At 38.7% G+C, this 26,533-nt stretch overlaps 1 protein-coding gene across 2 annotated transcripts in view; it reads left to right on the top strand.

Moving 5' to 3' along the window:
• Window positions 1-26,533, top strand: part of Wrn (WRN RecQ like helicase) — a 95,069-nt gene that overhangs the window by 58,277 nt on the left and 10,259 nt on the right. For both annotated transcript variants that reach the window (XM_057752778.1, XM_057752779.1), the window contains exons 24-32: window positions 8,386-8,556; window positions 8,632-8,729; window positions 9,417-9,489; window positions 10,204-10,274; window positions 18,386-18,461; window positions 18,635-18,747; window positions 20,652-20,766; window positions 22,009-22,137; window positions 24,391-24,553. In XM_057752778.1, the coding sequence (XP_057608761.1) occupies window positions 8,386-8,556; window positions 8,632-8,729; window positions 9,417-9,489; window positions 10,204-10,274; window positions 18,386-18,461; window positions 18,635-18,747; window positions 20,652-20,766; window positions 22,009-22,137; window positions 24,391-24,553 (1,009 nt within the window). The remainder of the gene's footprint in view (window positions 1-8,385; window positions 8,557-8,631; window positions 8,730-9,416; window positions 9,490-10,203; window positions 10,275-18,385; window positions 18,462-18,634; window positions 18,748-20,651; window positions 20,767-22,008; window positions 22,138-24,390; window positions 24,554-26,533) is intronic.

The raw sequence follows: 26,533 nt of genomic DNA on the forward strand, positions 1-26,533 counted from the left end.
GTGCACTGCAGACTGGAAATAATGTATTAGCTTACCACACTGCAATTGCATTAATCCCTAGACTGGGGTTTCTTGGAATAATTAAAGAAAGTTAACTTTCATTGTATCTAGGGATTGGTAGAACAAAATTGTATCTTCTGGTGCCCAGGTACAATTGTGTTCTTTGTACAAAATTTTGGTTTTTGGAATTATTTTGTAAGTGGCTGTGCTCAGTAACAGTATATGGCAGCATATTCTTGGCTCTGATTGTATCTCGAGTCGGAAGTATTTAACATTTCAAGAAGAGGGTTTTGTTTATTTTGGTTCTTTGTAAGTTGAATAACCGAGTTTAATTGAACTACTTTCTGTTTTGAGTGATTCATGTGCCCTCATTATGCTGGCAAATGTCAGTCACGAAAGTGTGTAAGACCCAATCCGCACACTTCCAAACCTGCTTTTCTCTAGTCCTTCTGCTTATGTGGTAATTTTATTTCTGAATTAGTCTGTGAACTTAAGAACTGTATATTAATATCACTTAAATAAACCAAGAGTAGAAGGCATGATACTTTGCAGAGATATATCCTGGTTAAAAAATATGCTTTATAGAAAAAAATGTTCATTTTTATATAGAATTTTAAAATCCTTAAGGTAAACATTTTCTTGTTAAATAGTCAAATGCTTCCTGTAAATGGTTTTGCTTTTGCTTAGTAAGTATTCTATGGAATTAGTTGTGAACTGAAACACTTTAAAACTTTTATTACCTTTTTAGATATAGATGCTTTCAAGATAAAAGCGTTTTAAGATTTTGGTTTTAAATGGCAAATTTGCCTAAATTTTTAGCAATAGAAGTGTTGCTAAGGAATTTTTACTTTTATCAGCTTTGCAGATCAGCTCAAATAATTTAAACCTATACGTTAATTTCTATCGTTGTCAAATAATTTAAACCTATACGTTAATTTCTATCCTTGTCACTTTAAAACCTTATATCCAGTGTGAGTAATTTATAAACTATCCTTGTTTTAATTTGGTATAATCTAGCTATATCCAGTATCAATAAAGTTTGTTTCTAGACAAACTTCAAGTGGTCACAAGAGGGATCGGGTTTCACTTATTATTTGAAAACCAAGTCAGACCTCTCATACTGACAGTGCCTTCTGGGAGTCCTCAAATTAAGCAGCTCGCCCTCAGTGAAACTTTATACTACCCTTGCTAGCTAAGAGTGTAAAGCTTTGAAAAAGTATCACTTAATGGAAATCTGTGAATGCTAACGATAGCGAGAACAAGGGGAGTCACCTGCTCCTGTGTTCATGGATCCTGATATCTACTGGGATATTGTTGGAAAATTATAACTGTAATTCTCTCGAGAACTAAGCAAGTTGTTCCAATTTAGGACAAGTTAATACCTTTGTAGGTATTGTTAATATGTAAGATGATATAGCTGCCAGTTTTGGAGTGACTTTGAAGAGATGATGTTAATGAACATACATATGGTTTCTGTAGGGCTTGATTCGGTCACACATGTTTTTCTAAATATTATGAACTCAGTTTATCCATAAGTTTGTAAAGTGGAGTTTCAGTTTTTGTTTTAATGTGTCTGATTACAAAGTCATCAGTATTGCCTGGAAAACTTTGTATTCACTGACTGAACAGTTCACCATGTAAAAACCTCTCACATTATTTGAACATGTCAGAACATAGTCAATGCTGTAATTTAAAGAAAAACATGATCATTTACATACATAAGATTGGCTTCTTCCTGAATGCCTTATTAAAGTGCTAATTCTTATCATGGCCTCAGAATTAGATAACACTTAGATACTATATTGGGATGTGTCTCTGTGTGTGTGTGCACGTGTGCATGTGTATGGATGCTCTCACCTATGTGTGCACATGTGAGCACCAGAGGTGGAATTTGAGTGTCTTCGCCTGTTTGCTCTTATTATTATTTTTCTTTTGAGACAGTTTGTCAGTGAACCTGGAGCCCAATGTTTTAGATAGACCGATTTGCCTGGAGTCTTTGACATTGTCCCGACTCCAGTTCCTGCCACCCAGTGCTGCAGTTGTAGACAGTGCTACCACATGCTACAGTTGTAGACAGTGCTACCACATGCACCCAGTGCTACAGTTGTAGACAGTGCTACCACATGCACCCAGTGCTACAGTTGTACACGGTGCTACCACCTGCACCCAGTGCTACAGTTGTAGACAGTGCTACCACATGCATCCAGCTTGTTCTCTTAACTATTTTCATTACCTTTTCAAGAGTTCATACATGTATGCAATGTATTTTGATAATAATCACCCCCCAACTATTCTCCCAACTCTTCCCAGATCTATCCCTCCACCTCTTCACCCCATCCCAACTTTATACCCTCCCCAAACCCTGGTGGTGAGTATGGGGCCATCTACTGGCATGTGTCCAAGCTACCGGGGCTACACCCTTAAAGAAGAATGATTCTCTCCTTCCAAAGCCATCAGGTGCTCAGTAGGGGCTCATGAACCTCTTTACCCCTTGCTGAAAATTATACTAGCTTGAGTGTGTGCAGACAATCACAGATGCTGTGAATTAATGGGTGCAGTGGTCTGTCATGCCCAAAAGACACTGTTTATTCCAATTCCAGTTCTGTATGACCTCTGACTCTTAACAATCTTTATACCCCTTTTGGGATGAACCTGGAGCTGCAGGAAGGAGTGTAACATAGATGTCCTGCTTGTGGATAAACTCTCTACAGACACGTGTTCTTTGTACTTGGAGCAGTTGCGAGTGTCTGCATTAACACCATCCACTGCACTAAGAACCTCTGAAGAGGCTTGAGAGTGGTACTAACCTGCGGGTACAGGGATAGGAATTTAGAGGCGAGTTTTATTCTATGTCTGTTTAGCAAAATAACAGTAATATATTCATCCCTGGGACCTGTGAGCTCCCCGACCAAAGGTTCTGGTTAGATTTATCTTGGATGTAGTTCCTCCCGTGGAGTGGGCATGGGAGTGGTAGGGAAAGGAAGATGCTTAAATCCTGTCAGAAAGTGCTTTGTTAACCCTATAATATTCATGCCACTATTGTACCTTTGGGCACATCTGGACATGCCAGATGTTAGTTGCACAGCATTAACAGCTGGGTAGGACTTGCCTTTTTCTCCCCTAGCAGGCTGCATAACACCTTCTAGTACTGTGAAAGCTAGCCAGGAAAAAGGAAGCTTCCTGGTCAGTACCGGCTTGACTTCTCCATGGCCGGTGGCCAAAGCACGCGGTGTCTTTAGCAATGCAGCCTTGCACCCAAGTTCTGGTGGGAAACTAAGAGCGGCAGTGGCCTGTATTGTTTGGGGGATCTATAGGACAAACTGAACAACAGTTTGAGAGAGAGGGGGTGTCCCACACATGACACTGGGTTCTTTGGTTGGTGACCTGTGGCTTCCTTGAGTAGATTAGCCCGTGTGTAGGGTAACTTCAGTTAATCTCTGGTGTGTGTGTGTGTGTGTGTGTGTGTGTGTGTGTGTGTAGGATGCTTATAAAATAGTAAGTTTTCATATGGGCTTTTAAAACAACCTTTAGTGTTACCATCCTCCCCACCTACTCCTCCATCCTACCTTCTCATCCCACTTTGCCCTTTCCCCCTTTACATCACGTGTTCTGTTATCCCCCTCTGCTAAGATTTTCCTCCCTTCCCCCACCCCTACTAATGATCCCTCTCTAGTTTCTTGGATTCTACAGATCTCCAAATGAAACACACTATTCTAAATGTTCACTGGTAGGATCCACTTGTAAGTGAGACTGTAATTTGGTTATAATCACCTTCCACTATTCTCCCAACTCTTTCCAGATCCATCTCTGCACCTCTGCACCCCATCCCAGCTTTATGCCCTCCTCTCACCCTGGTGATGGGTATGGGGTCATCTGCTGGAATGTGATATACCTACCAGGGGCTACACCCTTAAAGAGGTTTAACACCAGTTTTCATTCCCACAGATAGTACACAAGGGTTCCCCAGATCATGTCAGCATTTCTTGTCTTCTAAAAACAAAAATCTTATTCTCAAAGTAGTTTCACCTTGAATTTTTGATGGCCAAGGATGGTAAATATTTTAAAAAACATTTCCTAGCCATTTTGTCTTTCTTCTGAAAATTCTGGTTAGTTCTGTAGCCTACTTTTTGTTTGTTTTCTTGGTGTTTAATTTTTGAAATCTTTGTATATTCTCTACATACCCTCTGTCAGATGCGTGGCTTGTATTTCCATTCTATAGGCTGCTTCTTCAGTTGAGTAACTGTTTCTTTTGTAGTGCAGCCTTTTTATTTCATGAAATCTTCCTTGTCGATTAGGGATCCTGTTTTCTAGATGAGTGGGGTCCTTTTCAGAAAGTTCTCTCCTGAGCTTGTATTCTCACGTGGACTCCACACTCTTTCTTGTAGACGTTTTAGAGTTTCAGTCTAGCATTGAGACATTTGATTGTTTGCAATTGATTGCCATATCTACTCTCTGTATAGGAGCTGGGATCATAAACTCAGGTCCTCATATTTAGACATCAAGTCCTTTATCCACTGAGTCCAGAGATTTGACCTGTGCGGCTGTTAGAAATGTTGATAGATTTATGTGTGTTTGCATACATGTGTGCATGTGTGTTTGTGTCATGTAAGTATGTCTGTATGTATGCATTTTAGAGACAAGATCATGCTTGGATTGGCCCTTGTGATTCTCCTGTCTAAATCTCCTGGGCATGTGGATTGCAGGCATGTGCTACCACAGTCAATTGTAACCATTGGTAGTTTTACTCACTCTCCAAATTTTTAAAATTATATGATAGGAGAGGGCTGTGCATTTTAATATTCTAGACGAATTATTTCATATAATTGAAATATATCAGTATGTGTTGGGTTTGCTCAATACTGAAAATTTGTCTATAATGCACAAGGCCCTTGGTTCATACAGAATTACCTACTGAACCGCTGAAATGTAAGCTGTGAATGTCTTTGGATTATAGGAACTGGAAAGAATGAGAAATGGTGGGGGAGGAGGAGTTAGCTAGAAACTTAAGCCTTCTTGAGTTATTGAACATCTATTTTGCGTAAGGCACTACATTTATTTTGTAGAGCCTAGAGTACTGAACTAGATGAGGATCAACGCCTAGTGTAGACGGTGTTGCTTGGGAGAAAATAAGGATAACGTGGTACAGAAAGGGACACGGGACACGTGGATGGTCGGGGACTGTTGCTGAGGTCGGAAGAGCACGCATAGGGGAGTCAGGGAATTGTGAAGGGGGAAACAGGAATTTCTGCCTTGTGAGGCTGTAGGAAGAATATAGTTGATGTAGAGATTTGAACATGAAAAGAGGGAAGAATGATAAAAGATAATGCTATTCCCAACAAGAAAAAATTTACTACAAAAAGCAATTTGATTTTTGAGGAAGTTAATTTGGAGAAGTAGCATTTTTTTTCTCCCCCATTTTCTGTTGTATCAGATACTAGTGCAAAGGTTTTGTCTCTCCAGCTGCCCACTCCTTGGGTGGGGTGCCCTGGTCATCAGTTCTCTTTATACTAGCTTTTATCATCAGTTCTTAGGTTCTACACTCTGTAATAAGTCCTCTTGTTGAACCTTATTTTTTTTCAAGTTGAGTTTTAAAGTTAAAGAACAGTATGAAAATTTCCTTTGCGAGATTACATTCCCTGGAGTACATACAGGCTCTCAGGGCTAAAAATGACAAAATAGATACTATATTTTATCTCTGATGAGTAGTTTTGGTTATCTAGTGGATAACTTGGAAAGTTAACTAGAACATTTTGTTTTGTTTTGTTTTTTGAGACAGGATTTCTCTGGATAGCACTCTGGTTGTCCTAGAACTAGCTCTTGTAGACTAGACTGGCCTTGAACTCATGGAGATTCTCCTGCCTCTGCCTCCCTAGTGCAGGCATTAAAGGTGTGCACCACCGTCATCCAGCTTAACTAGAACATTTATGCAGTTAATGCAGATTTCTTGCTCAGAGTCAGATGTCATGAAGTATTTGTTCAAATTTTTATTGTGGTCATGGGGAGGTGGTTTACTGATTAAGAGCGCTCTCTGCTCTTGCATCGGACCTGGATTGGGTAGCTAGTACCCACATGGCAGCTCACAATCTTCTGTAAGTCCAGATTGAGAGGAACCTGGTGCCTTCATCTAGCTTCCATAGGCACTGCATGCACATGGTGTACATATGTACATATATACATACATACATACATGTGTGCATGCGTACATACAGGCAAATACTGATACAAATAAAAAAAGAATAAATATTTTTAACAGTCTTTATTGTGGTGTTTTGAAACACGTTGCTCAGTTTAGTTTGAGTATCTAGCTGTACCAGGAATAGGATTGTTTTAAAACAAAGATGTAACATATCAAGGAATAAAGAGGCTTCGGTCTCTGCCTGGTGGTTACCATGGAAACTTGGTTACATAACGTATTTACACAGTAAATTTATAGTACACCATATTCACAATGATTATTGATCATAAAGGGAAGAGATATTTTGTTACTGACCAAGAAAAGCCTCATTACTCCATCCCAGTAAATATGTACATTCTATTTAGTTTTTTTTTTTTTTCTTCACTTAGGAAGAAAAAAGGCTAGAGTAATCAATCATCTTTAGTGTCGAGAACTAGTAATGCTAGTTAGGCACCTCAATCCTTTTGGTGTTAATTGCAAACAATAGACTCTCCTACTACCCAGCAGCTCTTCATGGCTAATCAGGGAAACCTGACTGCATACCGAGGAAGAATATTGTGGACTACATGTATATCAAAATGGCTGCTATCATCAAACAAAATAACATTCTTTCCACAGTTTTGCTGTTTATTTGGTATAGACAGAAACACATTCTTTTGTCAGAGGCGATTACAGTACACTTCAATAGTTGTAGTCTCCATGTTGTGTATTAGTGCTTAAAACAAATTCAGCCAGCATGCGTGTGATTTGAGAAATTTACTTAGACTGACCACAATGAGGTTTGGCATCCACGAGGATTATTAGTAAGGAAAGAGTACCACGTCCACCTACATTAATTGCTTTTCTCATCATGATGACCGGATGCCTGGTAGAAGTCACTTAAGGGAGAAGTTTATTTTGGGGTCATGGTTCAAGGGATACAGTCCTTCCTAGTAGAGGAGGCATAGGTTAATATGGATTTGTCCATAATATTGGGAGTGTACAGCTGACTGTATCACCATAGCTTATAGGAAGCAGGACTCAGACTGGAAGCAATGGCAGGCTAGAAGTTTTGCCAGGCTGTAACTTCTCAGAGATCTGCCACCAGTGGTCCATTTCACCTGCCATGCGTCCATCTATGGAGATTCCACAGCCTCTCAAAGGAGAATCTCCAGCTGAGGACCAGTTTTTCAGATGCATAAGCTTGCGAGCGATGATTCTATGTTGAGATCCTAACACGGCTGGGTCACAATTACGTGCGACCCTCTGTATCCATGCGTGCTTGCACATATTGTACGGGAGTGGGCTTTGTCTCCCATCCTGCCTGTACTTGTCATGCAAATGATAACATCTGATTAACAGAAACTCAGATCATGGTCAGAATTCTGGATGAAGCTAGAAATGTTTGTGACGTTCCAGTTGTGTGATAGAGAGCACAGTAGAAGGGGGTAATGATAGATGAATCTTAATCCATCACCGTCATCTCAGTGACATCATACACGTGTAATTTTCTGTGATGCCGTGCGACATACACTACCCTGCACGGTTAAAGTAGTCAAATGGATAGAATGAGTGAGATTGGCAGTAAGAGCTTGCAGGGAAGAGACGAGTACTTTGTAGTGGAGTCGCCTCTATTACAGGGCAGAAAACTTGCATATGACAACTCATGTTTCTAGAACTTAACAGCTAAAGAGTCTCTCCTAAGAGTTCCACCGTCACTACCCCAACATCAATTATTCAGCATGCACTGTTTGTGTAGGCGTCTTGGGTGATCAGCATTAAGTAGACTTTGTAAGTGCTAGGAGCACTAGTGCAGTGAGAAGTAACCACGCAGTGAGAAATAACCACGCGGTGGAACCATGGATTTTGCCCGACTGTCTGGTCATATTTTCTTTTATCACTCCTCTTCTAAAATTGTTGCCATTTTTAGACACTTGGTGTCCAGAGTTTCGAGTCATAGCAAAGATGAAATATTCCAGACATACCCAAACCCATCCACTGGGAAGTGCATCTGAATTATGTGAGGATTTTTCCATATTTAAGACAGAATACTATTTTCATTACACATTTGGCAATTGAGTGTTCAGAACAAAAAGGAGGGACATAAAAATCCAAGAGGTTTAAAAACTGAAATTTATTTTTAAACCCAAAGAATTGCTAGGTAGGTTTTTTGCTTTATTTGGCCTGTTTATTTGAATATACAATCTTAGACCCTTTATTTCCGATTTCAGAATTCTCAGCGTCTTGCCGATAAATATCGCCGTCACAAGCTTTTTGGTGCTGGCAAAGACCGAGCAGAGAGCTGGTGGAAGGCCCTTTCTCACCATCTCATAGCTGAAGGATTATTGGTAGAAGTTCCCAAGCAAAACAAGTTTGTAAAGACTTGCTCCCTCACAAAAAAGGTAAACAGTACAGAGATCTACCTGTTTGTCTCAGTCCCTCCCACGGTGCATTAAGATTCTTCTTGCTTTTGATAGGGTAGAAAATGGCTTTGCGAAGCCAGTACGCAGTCTCCTCCGAGTCTTATCCTTCAAGCCAATGAAGAGATGTGTCCAAGGAAGGTTCGGCTGCCAAGGTTCTTCTTTTCTTTTTTCCTTCAGTTTTTCCCCATTATCTTGAAATCTTCTGGTTTCACTTAAGTGAGTCAAATTCTAGCGGTTTATAGACACTGTACAGGTAAAATCAGTTGTATCATGGAGCGTGAGTGGTAGAAGGGAGTGCTAGGGAAGGGTAGGCTATAGAACACTTTCCTGGAGGATGTCAGGTATCGACTGCAATCCGTAGGAAGTTGCTTTCAGAGATAAGGTTAAAGAAGTGTTCCTTACAGAAGAAAATGGGCTTGAGGAAATCCTGCTTTTACCTTCTGTAACTGTGCAATGTTGCGCGGTGCAAAGAGGAAAGGGACTTGGAAATGCATTTCTGTGCTTTTGTACATACTGCTGTTACATTGAAGCTACGAATTACAGCCCCCCCCATGGCCATATAAAATAAAAGGAAGAACAAGCAAGTTCTCTTGCCTGTTGCTTAAGGCAACATGGGATGATGATAAAGAATTGGTGAATCACCTCCCTAGTGTACGTGTAGGAAGGTAGTAGGCTTGCGCCTGCTTTTTAATATCAGCGCAGATGTTAGTGATCTTGTATCGGGGTTTTTTCTTTGAATCTCTTTTGTCTGGGAAATCAGTGTTTTAAGAGTAGAATGATGACTCATGAATTGTTTGATTACATCTTAACTTAGACGTTTTAATTTTACCGTTTTTCAGTTCTACTCCTGTGTCTTCAGAAATGAAGCAACATTCTTCTGATGTCAAGCCAATTGGATTAACTGCCGAGCAGGTTTGTTTTCAAGGTGGTTCTTAGTATTTCATTCATGGGTGCAGCTCCTGGTTTAGAATCCTATATTACATTGCTGCTAGTTAGAAGAACAGCACATAGAAAAAGCATAAACTACAGGGAGAAATTATATGGCTAGAATAAAAATATGATATGACTTCTTGGGCTAATAGAGAAGTAGAAGTATTTCACAAAGAAATTTATTTTTCTTTTAGTGCTTATTTTATAAATAATTTATCTTGAGGCTTTTAATATATGACGATACTTACTGGCAATAAATAAACCTGTTTCCTAAATAGTCTCACTAAGGCCCACACCCATCCCATCTGCTAATGGACATATATTTACTTTTTTCTTTTGCTAGTCTCTCAGTAACTACTACAGATTCTTTATGCATGGTTGTCCTTAGCTAAGTAGAACATGGTGATGGGCAAGTGGTGAATTAAGTCTCGTGGTGTCCACTCCCGCTTGTTAGTGTCGACATGGAGCTGAATCACCCCTGTAACTCGGGCTTTTGTGTCTTAGGACTGTCTTTGGAGCTCTTTCTTTTTAAACTGCCTTTAAAGTCTTCAGAGGTGGAGACTTGACGGCTTATTCCTTTGAAGACTTGGTTACTTGTTATTGTGAGCTTTTTTTTTTTTTAAAAAAAAACTTCTTTTCTTTGTACTTAAATGCTTTTTAATTTCTTTCTGATGGACTTTATTTGTGGAAAAATAGTCTAATTTGGAGAGAATGTATTCATACAAAGCATCTGAGAAATCTTCTGGGAGTGACATTCCTAAAAAAAGGTACAGAGTTCCAATTTTAATATTTTATATTTGCTAATATTGTTGATATTACTATTTCCGTTCTTTCCTAAAGAAAAATGTCTGTTAGTTGTTGGGTTGTTTCATTGCAAAAACAGGTGAAAATCAGAACACAGTCTCTGTGGATCAAGAATGAGTAAAAGAGACAAGTGGGAAGTTCGGGTGGTCGATCATGCTTCTTGGGCATCTTTGTTCCTAGTGCATTTGATACACCGTTTGTGAGGTGGCCACAATTATTCTCATTCTGAAGTTAAATATATCAAGGGTCAGGCCATTAACCTGTTTGTGAATATATAGCTAATGACATTGCTGGTCCACTTCTATATTTGCCCACCTCTAGCTTTTAATTACTGTTATTATGTATTTGGGAATACACATTCCCAACCCATTTTCATATAAAAGTATTATAGTAATAAGACTGGAAATGTAAAAAATTGCTAGAGAATAAAGCTACAATTCCCATTGTAGTTTTAATTTGCTGTTTTCTTGTGCTGGGGAAGGAGCCCAGGACCTGCTTGTGCTAGATAAGCCCTTTATCGCTGCGCTGCAAACCCAGCTGTTCATATTTTTAATCTTACTGTGTGACTTGCTGACATAATAGAAGTATGGAAACTGTATAGAATCTAATATCCTGTCTGAGAACCAGATAAGAGAAGTGTCATGGCTTATATTATACACAAAGATCAAATGAACTATATTTATATTCATATGAGGTTAAAGTGAACATGCTGTAAGACCCACACACTTTCTGTGCTTCGATCATTTAGATAACACTCCTTTGGATCTGACAGAACATCTATCACAGTAATTTCCTTAGCATAAGCAATTTCTTTTTTGTTTGGCTGTGTGATATGCAATTACTAAAGTTTTATTTATATAGTTTGAGAAGTATGTATGACAGTGTCCACCCAGTATCGTGAATCATTTCTACATTGAAATGTTTTTCACGTAGCTGCTTTGTAATGCAGACACCATTTGAGGCCCCAGGACTCAAAGGGAATTACAGTGTTGTTACCACACTCCCCCAATGTTAACAATCCAGTGGGATGTCCAGAGAATGGCACATAAAACTACAGTCCATGGGACTGGAGAGATGGACCAGTGGTTTAGAGCACTATGGCTCTTGCAGAGGACCAGGGTTCAGTTCCCAGCACCCCTATGGTGGCTGGCAACTGTTTGTAGATACAGTTGCAGGCAATCTGATGCCTTCTTCTAACCTCTGTGGGCACTAGATACACACGTGGTGCACATACATATATACTCGCAGGCAAAACATTAGTTAAATATAAAAAAGGTGTTATTACTACACAGCTCAGCAGTGGCTTAGAGAGTACTTAGTAGTAAGAACGGTCAGCTGAAGTCTGGAGAAGTAAATACAGGCCAGCATGTCTGGACCCTGCTAATGTCTGTTGACCCTTTAGGTCGATCTGAAGGCAGCTGAGAGCTAAGACACGTGTTCAGTAAACGAGCAGTGGCATGCCAGTGTTGTGCCAACAGTGACACATTAACACGGGCTGCAGGCTGTTCTCTGAAGGGTCAGGCAGTGTTTCCGGCTTTGAGGTCAAGACTTCCATTGCGTCGGCCCTTCTCGCAGCTGTCATCAAAGCAGCATAGACAATCTGAAAGGCGATTTACGTGCTATGTTCTTAGAGAGCATGAATTAGAGACATTGCAGCTTTAAGTTTGCGTGACCTGACAGCCTATAAAATATTCTTCTTTTGACCTTTATTCTTTACCTGTAAGTCTAAGTAAAATAAATGGGTTTTTGTAGTGGTCCCTGGGGTGATAATTTTTTGATCATTCCTGTGAAGAATAGATTGTAGACAGCTCAGAATTGTGGTGAGAACACAAACAGGGATGTTAACTTCAGTGTTTTTACAAGAGGCAATGGTACTGGAGAGGAGGAATGTGGCGGTGGGCACAGAGGAGAAAACAATAGTCTTGTAAATCAGGAAATAGAGTGTTAGGACTCTCTGATTGAAAAGACAGTGGGTTAAGAAAAGGGAGATCTTGAAGGTGTTCTTTAGTAGAGGATGATAATGTTGTCTTTCTTTTCAGTGGGCAGCATAAGAAATGGTTTGAAGGGATTTAGATACTTAGGGACTAAGGTTAAAAAGGAAGAGTTTAGTGATATATTGAGTTTGGGATACCTATGAAATAGTCCAGAAATTCATTTTAGAATATAGACTTAGCATACAAGAGTAAGCAGGATGGTAACATATCTACCACTCTGTGTGTGTGTGTTTCCATGTTTCTGTGGGAGGAAACTTCACATGTGTGCATGCTCATATGGAAGCTGGAGGACAACTTTGGGTTCATTGCTTAGGACCCATTCACTTTTTTTTCTTTTTTCTTTTTTTTTTTAAATTCTCTCACTGGCCTCTGGCTCATCAAGTAGGCTAGGCTGTTTGTTTGACTAGTGAGTTCCAGGGATCCACTTGTCTCTATCTCCCCAGTGCCAGGATAATAAATGTACACCTCCACGCCTGGCCTTCACAGTGTGTGGATTCTGAGGATCAAACTCAGTCATCATGCTTGCATGACCAGCACCAGCTAAGCTCTCTTCCCAGCGCATCCATTGTCACGTGCTAATACAGTCAAGTATTCATTAAATAGCACATATAAAAAGTCAGTTGATAAGTTGAGGCTTATAGAAAGTACAACAGCTCATGCCCTCCCTCCCTAAATTTGTTCTCTTCTATACTAGAAGTCATTCTCAAATCTTTTAACTGATCTCTCTGGAGTTTGCAACCCTTTTTCTAAATGGTGCACTTTTGAACACTTTTGAACTTTATATAATAGGGTTGGCTTTTTATTATGGTGAGTTTCTCTTTCCTCAGTTCCCTAAGCACAATATTTGTCATTATTCTTTTTTATAATTTTGTAACCATACAAATATTACAAATAGAATACGAAAACTTTGACAGGGTTTCTCTGTGTAGCTCTGGGTGTATCAGAATTTGCTCTGTAGACCAGGCTGGCCTCAAACTCACAGAGATCTGCCCGCCTCTGCCTCCTGAGTGCTGGGATTAAAGGCGTGCGCCACCACTGCCTGGCGTATATTTCTTGATATTAATAACTGTCTCTCTTTAGTTTTTCTTTTTCTGTTTTTTGTTTTTTTGTTTTGTTTTGTTTTTTGCTGGGTGGTGGTGTTGCACACCTTTAGTCCCAGCACTCAGGAGTAAGTTTGAGGCCAGCCTGGTCTACAGAGCAAGTTTCAGGACAGACTCCAAAGCTACAGAGAAATCCTATCTCAAAAAGCCAAATAATAATAATAGTGTTGTTTTTTCTTGAGGTGACTTTAGGTTTTACTCATTTCTCTTCTATTTAACCCCTTTTTGTCTGTCTGCTTTCTTGCAGCTTCCTTTTATCTGCTCTCATTTATGGAAGATTGGATTTTTGTAATCAGATTTTTGTTTCTAGAAACTATTGTTCACTATCACCTCTCAGCCTCTCAGTTACATCACATGTAAAATTATTCCTGCTTCTTTAACAATGTGGTGCCCGAAGGACGAGGTGTCTGCTCTTGACTGGTGTTTTCTGTAGTCACTTCGACCTTTTCTTTGTGTGCTAGTAATAATCATACACAACACTTTTAGATTATTGTTTCCGTAGGTTATTTTTGTACCTGTATCGTGTACTTCATTGTTTTTTACCCGCTTCACTTCTATACTTCCTTCCTCTACCTGCTCCACTTCCTCCATGCTTCCTTCCTCTCTTGCTAGGTCCCTTCGTCTTCCCTAGGATTCTTCCTGCTTTCCTGACAGCTGGATCCCATTACTATGTTTACTTCCCCTCACCTTTCAGACCCTTGCCCCAGTTCTCATGGTGCTTTACTTTTGTTACACACACACACACACACACACACACACACACACACACACACACCTCTCAAATAAAATACCAAAAATCCAAAATCAATAGGTAAGTAAGCCAATGAGCTGAAATGACAGGTCTCAAAGGATTAAAATAAAAATAGCAAATAAATATTTAGAAGGAAATGTTTAGCATCAGAGAGAGAGAGAGAGAGAGAGAGAGAGAGAGAGAGATATCTCAATCTACATGTGAGAGAAAATGTAAATAACACATTTATCACGGTAAGTCTGGTTTATTTTGCTCAGCATAGTCATCTCTGGTTTTATCCATTGTCTTGTGAATGTTGTAATTGCATTCTTTACAACTGAATAAAACTGCATTGTATACATGTATCTCATTTTCTTTATCCGTTCAATGTTGATAGACATCTAGTTTGGTTCCATAGCCTGGCTTTTGTGAATAGTGAAGCCAATAAAAAGGATGGACAGGTGTCTTTGTAGTATGATGATTTAGAGTTCTTTGAATATATATCCCAAAGCTGTATCATATGGTGGTTCTATTTTTTTGAGAAATATTCATACTGATATCCATAGTGGCTGCATTTATATTTTCATAAGCAGTGAATATGACTTTCTTTATTCCCACATCTTTGTCTACATTTGTTGTTTGTTTCCTTGATGATACCCATTCTACTGGAGTGAGATGAGATATCAAAACAGGTTTTTTTTTTTTTTTTCCTGATGGCTGAGGATGTTGAACATTTCTTCCTAAATATTTATTTGCTATTTTTATTTTAATCCTTTGAGACCTGTCATTTCAGTTCATTGGCTTACTTACCTATTGATTTTGGATTTTTGGTATTTTATTTTGAGAGTTCTTTATGTATTCTAGATAGTAAGTCACTGTTAAATATGATAATTGGCGAGATTTTCCTCCTGTGTTGCAGGTTTCTTTTTTCATTGGTGATTGCTCCCTTTGCTTTACTGAAGCTTTTGGATTTCATTCAACCTCATGTGAGGTTGTGTCCTGCTCTGTGGAGTCTTTGCCTGTGTCTCTACCACAAAGTATTTTCTTATAACAATTTCAGAATTTTAGGTCTATTAAAGATTTTGTGCAGGTGCCCTTTAATCCCAGCACTTGAGAGGGAGGCAGAGGGAGGCGGATGTCAGTGAGTTTGAGACCAGCCTGGTCTACAAAGTGAGTTCCAGGGCAGCCAGGACTGTTGCACAGGGAAACCCTGTCTCAGAAAAAAAAAATTGTGCAGGGTCAGAAATACAGACATATTTTTCTTCTTTTATCTAAATCTTTATCTGTATCTACCTATATCTGTTTTTTCTAGCATCCTTTGTTGTTTGTTCTCTACTGTGTATTCTTGAAGCCTTTATTAAAAATCAAATAACTACAGCTTGATGTTAAGTCTGCCACTCTATTCCCGTGACCCCTGTGTCTCCTTTGTGTCAGCCCTGTTTAATTTTGATTTGTTTTTTTACTGTACGTGTGTAGTATAATTTGAGATAAGTTATTGTAATGTCTCCAATTTGCCTTCTGCTTAGGATTGCTTTTGCTATTTGGAGTTATTTGTGCTTTTCTTTGAATTTTATGATTTTTTTCTCTTTCTATGAAGAGCGTATTTTGAATTTTGATGGAAATTATGTTCAATCTTAGATGTTTCTGTAATTTAGCTATTGTCACCATATTTTGCCAATCTGTGTATATTGGACATGTTTCCATTTTCTAATGTCTTCAACATTTTTCTTCAAAGTTTAAAGTTGCAGAAGGCTTTTTACTTCTTTGGTAGGTTTATTCCTAGGCTTTGAGCAACTGTGAGTGAGGTCCTCCTACCCCCAGCTTCTTAATCAAGTTCTTTATTTGAGTCATAGGGAAGGTACTGGCTTTAGTGTGTTCATCTTGCAACATATTTCATTGTTGAAAATGTGTTTATCAGGTCTGAGAGTTTTCTGGTAGAATCATTAGCGTCTCTTAAGAATAGGATCATAATTTGTTTTTCCTTTCCTTTTTGTATCCTTTTGTTTCTTTTCTTATCTAACTTAGCCTTTCAGCACTATATTGAATAAGAATGAAGAAAGTAGGAACTTTGTCTCTTTCCTGATTCTAGAGGAAATCTGTTCGTTTTTCCTCATTTATTATAATGTTGAGAGTAGGTTACAGTATGTAGCCTTCATTATGTTGAGGTATGTTCCTTCTGTTTGTAATTTCTTCAGGGCTTTTCTCATGACTGGCTGTTGAACTTTGTCAGTGGCTTTTTCTGTACACATCAAGATGATCATGTGTCCTGAAGAGCATCCTGGTGTCTTTATATATTCTGTTCAACCATCATTGTAGCCCTGAAATGTAGCCCTGGTATATGACCTTGTGTATTCTTGAAATTTGTTTGTAAGTTTATTTTTATATTTATACTCAATTCACAGCCTCTCTCAGTCTCTGCCTCTCTTTCTGTCTCTGTCTCTCTGTGTCTTTCTATGCCTGTGTGTTTCTTTCTCTCTCTCTGTCATTCTCTGTGTGTGCGTGCGCACAAACATATGTATACACATACACACACCCACACCCTTATCTTCTTTTATCCTACGTGGTAGGGTAATGATAGCTTCATAAAATGAGTTTGGTAGTGTTCTTTCTCTTTATATTGTATAAAACAAAGCTTTGATGCTTGTTTGTTTTAGATTTGGCAGAATTTAGCAGTGAATCTACCTGTTCCTGGGATTTTCTTTGGTAGATTGCATTCATTATTTTCCATGTTTGTGGGACAAAATACCTAACAAGAGCAACTTAGGGAAGTCAGAGTTTATGTTGGGGCTCATTTTGAGGGTATACTCTGTCATGTGGGAAGCTCATGATAGTAGATCCTTGGGCAGCTGATCTGACCTATAGTCAGATAGCAGGGGGAAATGAATATTCATATTCCGTTTCTTTCTCCCTCCCTCCCTTCCTTTCTTTATATAGTCTGGGATCCCAGTGCATGGGATGGTGCCCCCATATTCCAGTGGATCTTCCCACTCCAGTTAACCTAGTCTCTAAATGAATACCCAAAGGATTGTCTCCTACGTGATTCTAGATCCTGTCCAGTTGCCAGTAACTATCACAGAGGTTATTAGGGCTTCAGTTGTGTTGCCTTTTATAGCACATTTTTATCGAACTTTTTCTGTCTACACTTCTGTTAATGATGTCACTCAGAAGTTTTCAAGAAAATAGGATAGTAAAATTTTGGTTTTCTACAAGTCACTATGCTAATAGCCTGTCATTTTGAAGATTCGATGAAACCCAAGGTAAAAGTTAAAGTGGGCCAATGAGATGACCGAGGGGGTAAAGGCTTGGTATTCAAGCCTGATGGCCTGAGCTTGATTCCTGAAGACCACAAAAGTGGAAAGAGAACTGGCTCCCTCAGGCTGCCTTCAAACCTTCGTGCATGCACTGTGGCATGTGTGCACGTTACACAATAAATAAAGTAATGCAAATTAAAGAACAGTTATAATTTTCTTGATTAACTCAATATCTCTTTGGGCTGCCTATGTTTTGTCAGGTGCAATAGGATTTGATAAATGTGGGGATGAATTTTTTTTATTATAATTTATGAATTCTTGGAACAAAGAAATTTACAAACGTTTCTAGAATCCTAAATACATTTACTTTCTTATTTTCAAGAAGTAGAAACTTAAAATCTGACATCATTTGTAGAAGTCTATCTAATACAATTTCATTTTTACAGCTTTTCTTATTTGTAATTAGCCTATCAGTGAGAAGTGCTTCTTGTGAGATACCTGGTTTGCCTCCCAGTACATTTCCTTTCTAATAATTTCATACATTCTCTACAGCTTTTGAAAATTCAAAACAAAATTGTATCTTTTGTCATATATTTGCTTGTTTTATTTTGAAAAAAAATCTTAATAACTATTAATTCTTTGCTGTCGTTGCTTGCTAACCAGTGTCAGTGATTTCACAGCAAGAACAGACTATTTTCCCATTGGTTAAAAAGCATTATCTTCTCTGTGGATAACAGTGCATGGTTGAGAAGAAAGACTGGTAGATGCTTTCCTTAAGTCACTGTAAAAGAACTAAGAGATACTATTAACTATAGCATTATCGTGCATTATCTCATCCAAAATGCTTAAAGTTGAGGCTGTTGCAATTGAAGCACAAATTGTCTTACTTATATTGTGAAGAATAAATGTTAGTTTTGGAAAGATTCTTATTTGATATATGGAATAAAAAGTAAACGAGGGAAGAAGAAAAGTATATTAATTTTCTTTTAAATATTTTAGTGTCGGGACGCAATCACCAGGAAAATCTTCCAGCTCCTCAGAACCCATTATTTCAGCCCAAGAGCTGGAAACAAGGGTAAGACTTCTCTGACACGGTGATCAGCTTATGAGTGGGTGGCTAACAATCTAGGATGGGCATCCGCTTGTCTCATCTTAAGGAAGAAAGCGGTACCTGGAATTCTAAAAGTAAAGGCAACTTCTTTCTCACTGCATTTTCAAAAGCCCCTTTGTTTCTTTGTTTCTTTCTAGACTGTATTATATGCCAAGTTGGTAGAAGCGAGACAGAAACATGCTAATAAAATGGATGTGCCTCCGGCTATTCTGGCAACAAACAAGATTCTACTAGATATGGCCAAAATGAGGTAAACTGTTTATGTTCCAATCTCTCTCATATAATATATTTCTAAAAGGTATTATTGCTAGGTAACACTATGACCATGACTTCAGCCTGAGATGTGACTGTCACATCCCGCATGCTGCTGCCCTGATCTTAGGTGCCTTTAATTCCATATCTCCATGTGAGTAAATCATATTCAGTATTTATAAAACCAAATCTATCACAACCCCCCCTCTGTACCCAGTGGTCACCTGAACCCTTCTTTCTATATTTCTGAGTTTTTAGTTATACTAAGATGTTCCTAATGCCATATTTAAAACCTTGTTTTTGTTTTCATTCCTCTGAGTCTCTCTCCTCCTTTCAGCACTCCTGTGTCTGTCAGTCTGTGCCTTTCCTCATATTCGGTTATTTCAGACCTTTCCAGACCTGCTTTACTAATGAAGCCTCTCCACTGACCCCTCCCTCACATCGGATATGCTAATAACAAACTAATTACATGATCTTGACTTCTTGGACTTTGAATTCAAGCCCTTCTATTTGTTGACTTAAAACTACCTTTTCATTTCAGTACAGAATCTGGAATGGTTTCTGTGACCTGAATTGCTTACTGTTTCTAGGCAGTGTCCCCTTTCCTTTCATGTGTGTTGTTTCTGCCTTGAATTCCTTGGCTCCTCACAGTTCCTCTGAAGAAATCCTCAAGGTCTGGCTGGATTGTTGTTTCCTCCATGGTGTCTCCCATCATGTTAATCAGCCAATTTCTCTCCCTTGAATTTATCAGGGCCATTCAGGTGACTGCTAAAGATACTTCTATGCTGAAGACTGCTTCATTTACTTTTCTGTATAATTTGTTGTAAACGTATATCACACATTAGAACTTAAATTCTGTGACTAAAATTACCAATTTCCCACCTCGTTGTGACTTTGATATCACTTAGCAAGAAACACAAGGGGTTCAGCTAGTTCTAAATAAATTAGAACTTATTTCCAAAGTATTGTTTATTGGTTCCTTTAAAAGATTGTTTCTGTGGCTGGAGAGATGGCATATGTGCAGGCAGAACATTGTATACATAATAAATAAATAAATAAATAAATAAATTGTTTCTGTTCTTAAATTTTACTTAATAGGAATAACTTTAATGCAGGATGTTCTAATGATAACACACAGCAACTCACATGTTAGTATTTTGTTAAGGAAATAGATACAAATTCTAAGATGACTACCATGCAGAGATAGCACTTATGGTGCAAGAGTAATCACTGGTGGATTTTAGGAAGGAGACATCATGTAGTCTTGGATATATTGGACATAATCGAAAAAATGAGCTCTATGATTCTATGGGTATTGTTTAGATTTAAAGGTAGAGCATAGAGATTATAGACTAATAAGGACATTTAGTATATAAATGTTCTAATTAGCAGCATGGACTTAAAGCAGACCTGAAACTCAAGAAACAAAGACTCAAACATACTGAGTTAAAGGCCTGGCGAGCCCGTTTGCTGCTACCAGAGACATTTCACAGGGAAGAACTACGAGTGAGACTTTCTTCTGAGTTTCTTAGCCTTTCTTACTGTCCCATTCAGAGCCTCATGGCTTTCATTTCTGAGAGTGATATGGTAACCAAGTGGAACGCTGGGTTTTAGCTTATTTGTTTCTAATAATGGCTTGTTAATGAATACTTAATACCTGCACTGAGTTTTTGTGATGTTAGAGTGAGGTGGCGCTTTCATTTGTTAATTGTTTATACAGCAGATCTATAGGTGAAGAAAGGGATTACGTGCCTTGACCATCTGTAGAAAGCTCTGGTTTTGATTGCAGAAATGTATACAGTTATCGAGTACACTGTTAGACCGAGCATCAGCTGTCTTCTTGGAGTGATTCTGTCTCAGTGGCTTCTTCACAGCTCTTCCTTCCTCTTTTGTAAACAACAGACCAACTACTGTTGAAAATGTGAAACAGATCGATGGGGTCTCCGAAGGCAAAGCTGCTCTCTTGGCCCCTCTGTTGGAAGTCATCAAACATTTCTGTCAAGTGAACAGTGTTCAGGTAAAACCCTCAAGTTGCAGCAGCTTTTAGAGCAAGCACTTTTGACCATGTCAGAAGCAACACATTCTCCTTTATGTGAAATCTACCTGTACACTTAGAAAATGAACTCAGGCTGTTTTACATCAGTGGTTATAGTAACATGTTCTTTTGGGTATTTCATGAGAAACTATATCTAAGAGGGTTTTTAAAATATATCTTTTAAATATTTTATTACTTTTAATCGTGTGTGTGTGTGTGTGTGTGTGTGTGTGCACGTGCATGTGTGTAGGGAGGGATCTATCTGATTTGGGTTCTCTAAATAAAACTCAAGTCCTGTAGAGGAACAGCGCATGCTCTTATCCACCGAGTCATCTATCCAGCCCTCTATCTAAGGTTTCATATGGAGCTTAAAGGCCAGAGCTCTACTTGGGATGTATGTTTTACAACTAATTATTTAATGTTTTAACATAAATGCATATATATGAATACATATATACATATATAGTTATATGTTGGAGGGAGACCACTTGTTTATCCTGGCCGCCTGGCTAGCTTAGACCCAAAATAATCACACAGAACTGTATTATTTAAATCACTATTTGGCCCATTAGCTCTAGCTTCTTATTGGGTAACTCTTACATATTAATTTAACCCATTTCTATTAATCTGTATATCACCATGTGTCTGTGGCTTACCAGGTAAAGTTCGCAGCGTCTATCTCTGGCAGCTCCGTGACTTCTCTCCAACTCTGCCTTTCTCCTTCCATGCTATAGGTCAAGCCAATTTTTTTTTATTCATTAACCAATAAAATCAATACATAGACAGAAGGACCTTCCATACCAATTATATACATATACCAGTATAGTGAGGGTATCTTTCCCTATGATGCATGTCTGCCCATTGTGTGATTATAGCATGCAAACTTGTATATTCATTCTGTTCAGTGTTCACTTCCAGAGGATTAGGGGATTAATTTAGAGGTATTAATTAGAACATTATATAGCTCTTATGTAGTCTTACTTATGAGCCAAAGAGGAAATGAGAAAGTTTCTTGCATGGTCTTTAGCTTATTTAGCCTTTTAAATCGACATGTAAACAGTTCATCATCTCTTTGCATTACCCATGGAAACTTTGTTATTTGGAGATTTTGTGTTGTGTTCCTGTAATGCCTCACAGACATATGTTGATCATTCTGGTGACTGATGGTATTATTATGTCTGTCATGCTATTGTTATTATTTGTGCTGCATCTGAAATTCTGTAGACAAACCTCTTTTCGAGTACAAAACCTCAAGAGGACCAGAAAAGTCAGGAAGTGAAAAATGGAGAATGCTCACTCCCCCAGTCTGTGGCTGTCACGTACGCTTTATTCCAGGAAAATAAAATGTCCTTGGTAAGTGTGCCTTCAGTGAGTTTGCACTTGTGCTTGCTCAGCTGTTTAGTATTGAAGCTGTGACTTGGGGTTTGCTACTTCTTGGCATCCAGTGAGTCTCATCTTTGATTTTCTGTCCATGTCAGGTAACAGCAGCAAGTCTAGTGTGACCACAGTTATTTTAACAGAGACTGTCTCACAGTTAGGGAGAACACAGCAGTAGCTCAGAGCAAGTGCTGCAGAAGCATTTTATAACCAGGTTAAAACTGTCAGTGTATATATTATAAGAAACACAAAACCAGAACATGACCAAATCATGCCCAATATAGATACAGCGTTCTTTATATCATTAACCATGAAATATGAGAAGTTTTGTGTTGTGAATGTCTGTAGGCTTTAGTCTCTTGCGCCTTCACTTACCACCATGTGGGAGCCCCTGGGCTCTATCCAAGCACTGCCAGAGAAAATAAATCCTGTAAGTTAGACAGAAACAAGGCACAAAGCTGTGAAGGCATGATGTGTACTCTGTTTTTGGAAGTTATTCAAAGATCCGAAAGTAACTTTCTAAGAATTTGTTTTCCATTCTGTGTCTTCCAGCACGCATTACTCCATTTTTTCCTCCAAAACTATGTCGGCCACTCTTTTTACAGTCTTATCACTGTGAAAAATGATCATAGTTAATATTTCTTCCTTGTTCTAACATAGTCTTTATGGCTCTTGAGTTTTTATTCTGTAAGATGGAGAGTATGTCACTAAAACAGGGCAGTATGAGACCCCTGCTCTGCATCCTTGACCTCTCTGATATTTAACTGATTTGCAGCAGCTCATGTGGGTCAGGGCTTGCTTTTCCTGTCCGCATGCATCAGGACACACTTTATTTATCTTATGGTCGGATGGAAAGAAGGATGCACAGGCCTTAACATAGAATATCTAGATCTTCAAGTTCCTCACTTAAAATTAGAAAAACCACTAGCCAAGAAACCAAGTGATTCCATTAGCTACTTTTTAAATAAAATACATGGTTAATAGGAATTTAAGTTGACTCTTATGTAAACGTTACCGTGTACTTGTTGAGTATACCTTATATGTATGATTTGACCATGGATATACAGTAACTGAATATAGTTGCCAAGAAAGTTTGGAATGGGCTCCAGATTTTGTGAATAAAGTATATTCTGGTACTCAGTAATAATATATAAAATATTTTACATTTTATAATTAATTATGTGATGAATGAAATATCTTTTATTTATGTCTTATGGTATTATGAAGTGTTTGATTTTGAAAAATGATTGTTGATTATCTAGACCTCCCTGGAGTCTTAAGAGGGTCTTGCTGGTTAACCACAAAATTAAATGCATCTGAGGACTAATTAGTGATGAGCAATAATACAATTAGTTGGAGGTAACTTGATGCCTAGTATCAAATAACCCCGATATTATACACACATGGAACAGACTTTTTAATGGAGATAGTGGAAATTTAATGAAAGCAATTCAACACCTACTTGTGAAGGATGAAAATAGTGCCCTAGATGGTTTGCTCTGTGAATGAATCAACATTCACACACACAGTCTAAATACAGACTTTCTAAATATAGTGAAAGAAATATGACTGTTAGCATAATTGAGTACCAATGCTTTTTGTTTAAAGAAACATTTTTAGCTAATACAAATTGTAAGTGTGTTTGGAACCTCATGTGTTTAAAAAGCTTTATGGAAACATTTTCCAAAATCGGTCATTATTATCTTAAGTTCAGTAGTATGATAAGGGTGAACAAGCATTCTTATTAAACTATAGTTATTATTTTATGAACAGAGCCTATTTAAAACACTGAAGTCTTCTCAGTATTCTTCTAAAGAGCGTTTCTGCAGTCTTGCAGCATTGCTGAGCACGGAGGGATTGTCTTCTTGGAAATTCATGTAGCCAAAGCACCATGTCCAGTCTCCAGAGATTACAGTACAGCTTTCTATGTTTTCAAAGGACTGAAACAGTTATCAGACTTATAAAGCGGCTGATGGCTAGCTAGCACCATCCGCTTTGTGAATAGAGGGAAGGTGGGGGCATTGAATTTTTGGCTAAAGTTGGCTGATTTTGTTTTAATCAGTATACTGAATAGAATCTGTGGTGGTCTATGTATAGTAGTTTTAAAGAAATATTTAAAATGAAAATTTTGTCCACTGCTTATTTCTCAGTGAATTCCTGAAGATATTTTCTTTCTGCGAGATGTGGGAGAAGTTCTAACTCACTGGTTCTTTTGCTATTCCCCTGCAGCACAGCATAGCCGAGAATAGGCTTCTGCCTCTCACAGCAATTGGCATGCACTTAGCCCAGGCAGCGAAAGCTGGCTATCCCCTGGATATGGAGCGAGCTGGCCTGACCCCAGAGGTTCAGAAGATTATTACTGATGTTATCCGAAACCCTCCCATCAACTCAGGTGAGGAGCGCAGCTCTTTCTGCAGCCTAATGACCCGAGTCAACTCAGATGAAGTAAACAAGTGGTTTGCTCAGAGTTTCTTACTAACAGCCCTGACCCTTTGCTGTGTGAAACTTTACTTTGGTAGCTTTTTTATTTTAGGGAAAAAAAAAAATCCATTTCTTCCTCAACAGGAAGTATACTGCAAATTTCTTTTCAGATTGTGATCTTCCCATCATATCCAAATCAGGCATGTTTTTACTACATTTTCTTTTGTGTTCCTTTCCAGCAGCTGAGCGACTCTCATTTTCCCCAAGTCTCTGCCATTGGTTTCTTTCTGTAACCAACCATCAATGGCATCGGTCCCTGACATGGCAAGCTCCATAGAGTCTTCGCCACACTTGATAGGCGGCTTGCCAGTTAAGAATACTGGCTGCTCTTCCGAAGACGGAAGTTTTATTCCAGCACCCACATGGTGATCCACAACCACATGTAACTCCAGTTCCAGAGGATCTGACACCCCCTTCTGACCTCTGTCGGGACCAGGCACACATATGTTGCATAGACATACATGCAGGCAAAATACCCACATCAAGTAAAAAAGCATTTGTTCTAGTTCCGCTGAGGAACCTCAGCTGTACCACGGAGCTCAGTCCCCTGCTGGCCTTGCTGAGATATTTAAGAAGTGATGCATTTTTTACAGAAGTAAAGTTAAGGCACATTAGAGAATTTTCCTCTTAAATTCCCGAATATATGGTCAGAATGTTAGTACATTAGATTTTATGTCTGTTAGACTAGAGCAGTGGTCATCCTAGAAACAAGCAAACAGAACTGCAAAGCTGATGAATTCTGACTTTTTGTTCCCTGAGATTCTTTCTCACATGGAAACAACTTGAGTTGTGTTCCTCGCTCCTCGGATTTGTAAAGTGATAAGGCAACAGAATTGCTTAGTGAGAGTCTTTCTCAAATACAGTCTGGCTATAATTCGATTTTATGTACATATCTGTGTATAGAGAAAGCACGTCTAGACATGTAAGTCTGATACTTGTACATTTACAATTATAAGTTAATGAATTGCTATTTTTGAAACTTGGTCAATATAGATCTTCTAAGGTTAAATTTCAGTTTGTAAATTTTAAGACCCAAGGGCGAGATTTAGACTTTGTGGTAAAATGTCTGAAGTAACTCAGTTGTGAGTCATCCTAAGAGAAGACGATGACTTCCTGACATCAGTAGCCAGTGTGTTAGACATGAGGGCAGAGGGAGGAGGAGACCAGCATTTACCATGCAGGATTACAGTAAGGTGGTATCAATCCTGTCCACTGCAAAATGACACATTGTTTTAGGGAAAGCGAAGGACTGGAATTGCTGCTAGAAATATACTGTCTCTTGGGACTCAGGCACATTTTGATAACATGTTTGGGCAGTGTTATGCAGCACTGCTCTTTTTATTACAAAAAATGAAATATTGGCAACCATGTTTGCTGCTGATTGGCTGCCTTCCCAAAACCATGGACTGATGGATGGAGTTCGCCTAGACAGGTAGATGCAAAGGCTTTGGCAGTGGCACACTAGGGAGTCAGTCTTACCTCTGACAGTTCATGGTCATGACCCAAACCTTTCCAGGGCTCAGTTTTTCATGTATGAAACAGAAAGGAACACTATTTTTATCGTTTACAGAACTGTGAGAAATACATGGGCTACCAGAGAGAGAGCCTTGGGACATGGTAAATAGTGAATTGTGGCGTCAGTGAAGGATGGTGGTGACTGAAGTAAATGATAATATCTAAGAACGTTCTAAAAATATCCTTTAAGTCTCATTACTTTTATATTTCACCCTTTTTGATAGTTAATTAAGAATCTATGAAGTTGGAGCTAGAGAGATGACTGGATAAGAGCACTTGCTGCTTTTGCAGAGGACCCAGGTTGGGTTCCCAGCATCCACATGGTGACTCTCAAATGTCTGTAATTCTAGTTCCAGGGGATATGATGCCCTGCTCT

Source organism: Chionomys nivalis, chromosome 20 (genome assembly GCF_950005125.1).
Source record: "Chionomys nivalis chromosome 20, mChiNiv1.1, whole genome shotgun sequence".
NCBI classification, from domain to species: Eukaryota; Metazoa; Chordata; class Mammalia; order Rodentia; family Cricetidae; genus Chionomys; species Chionomys nivalis.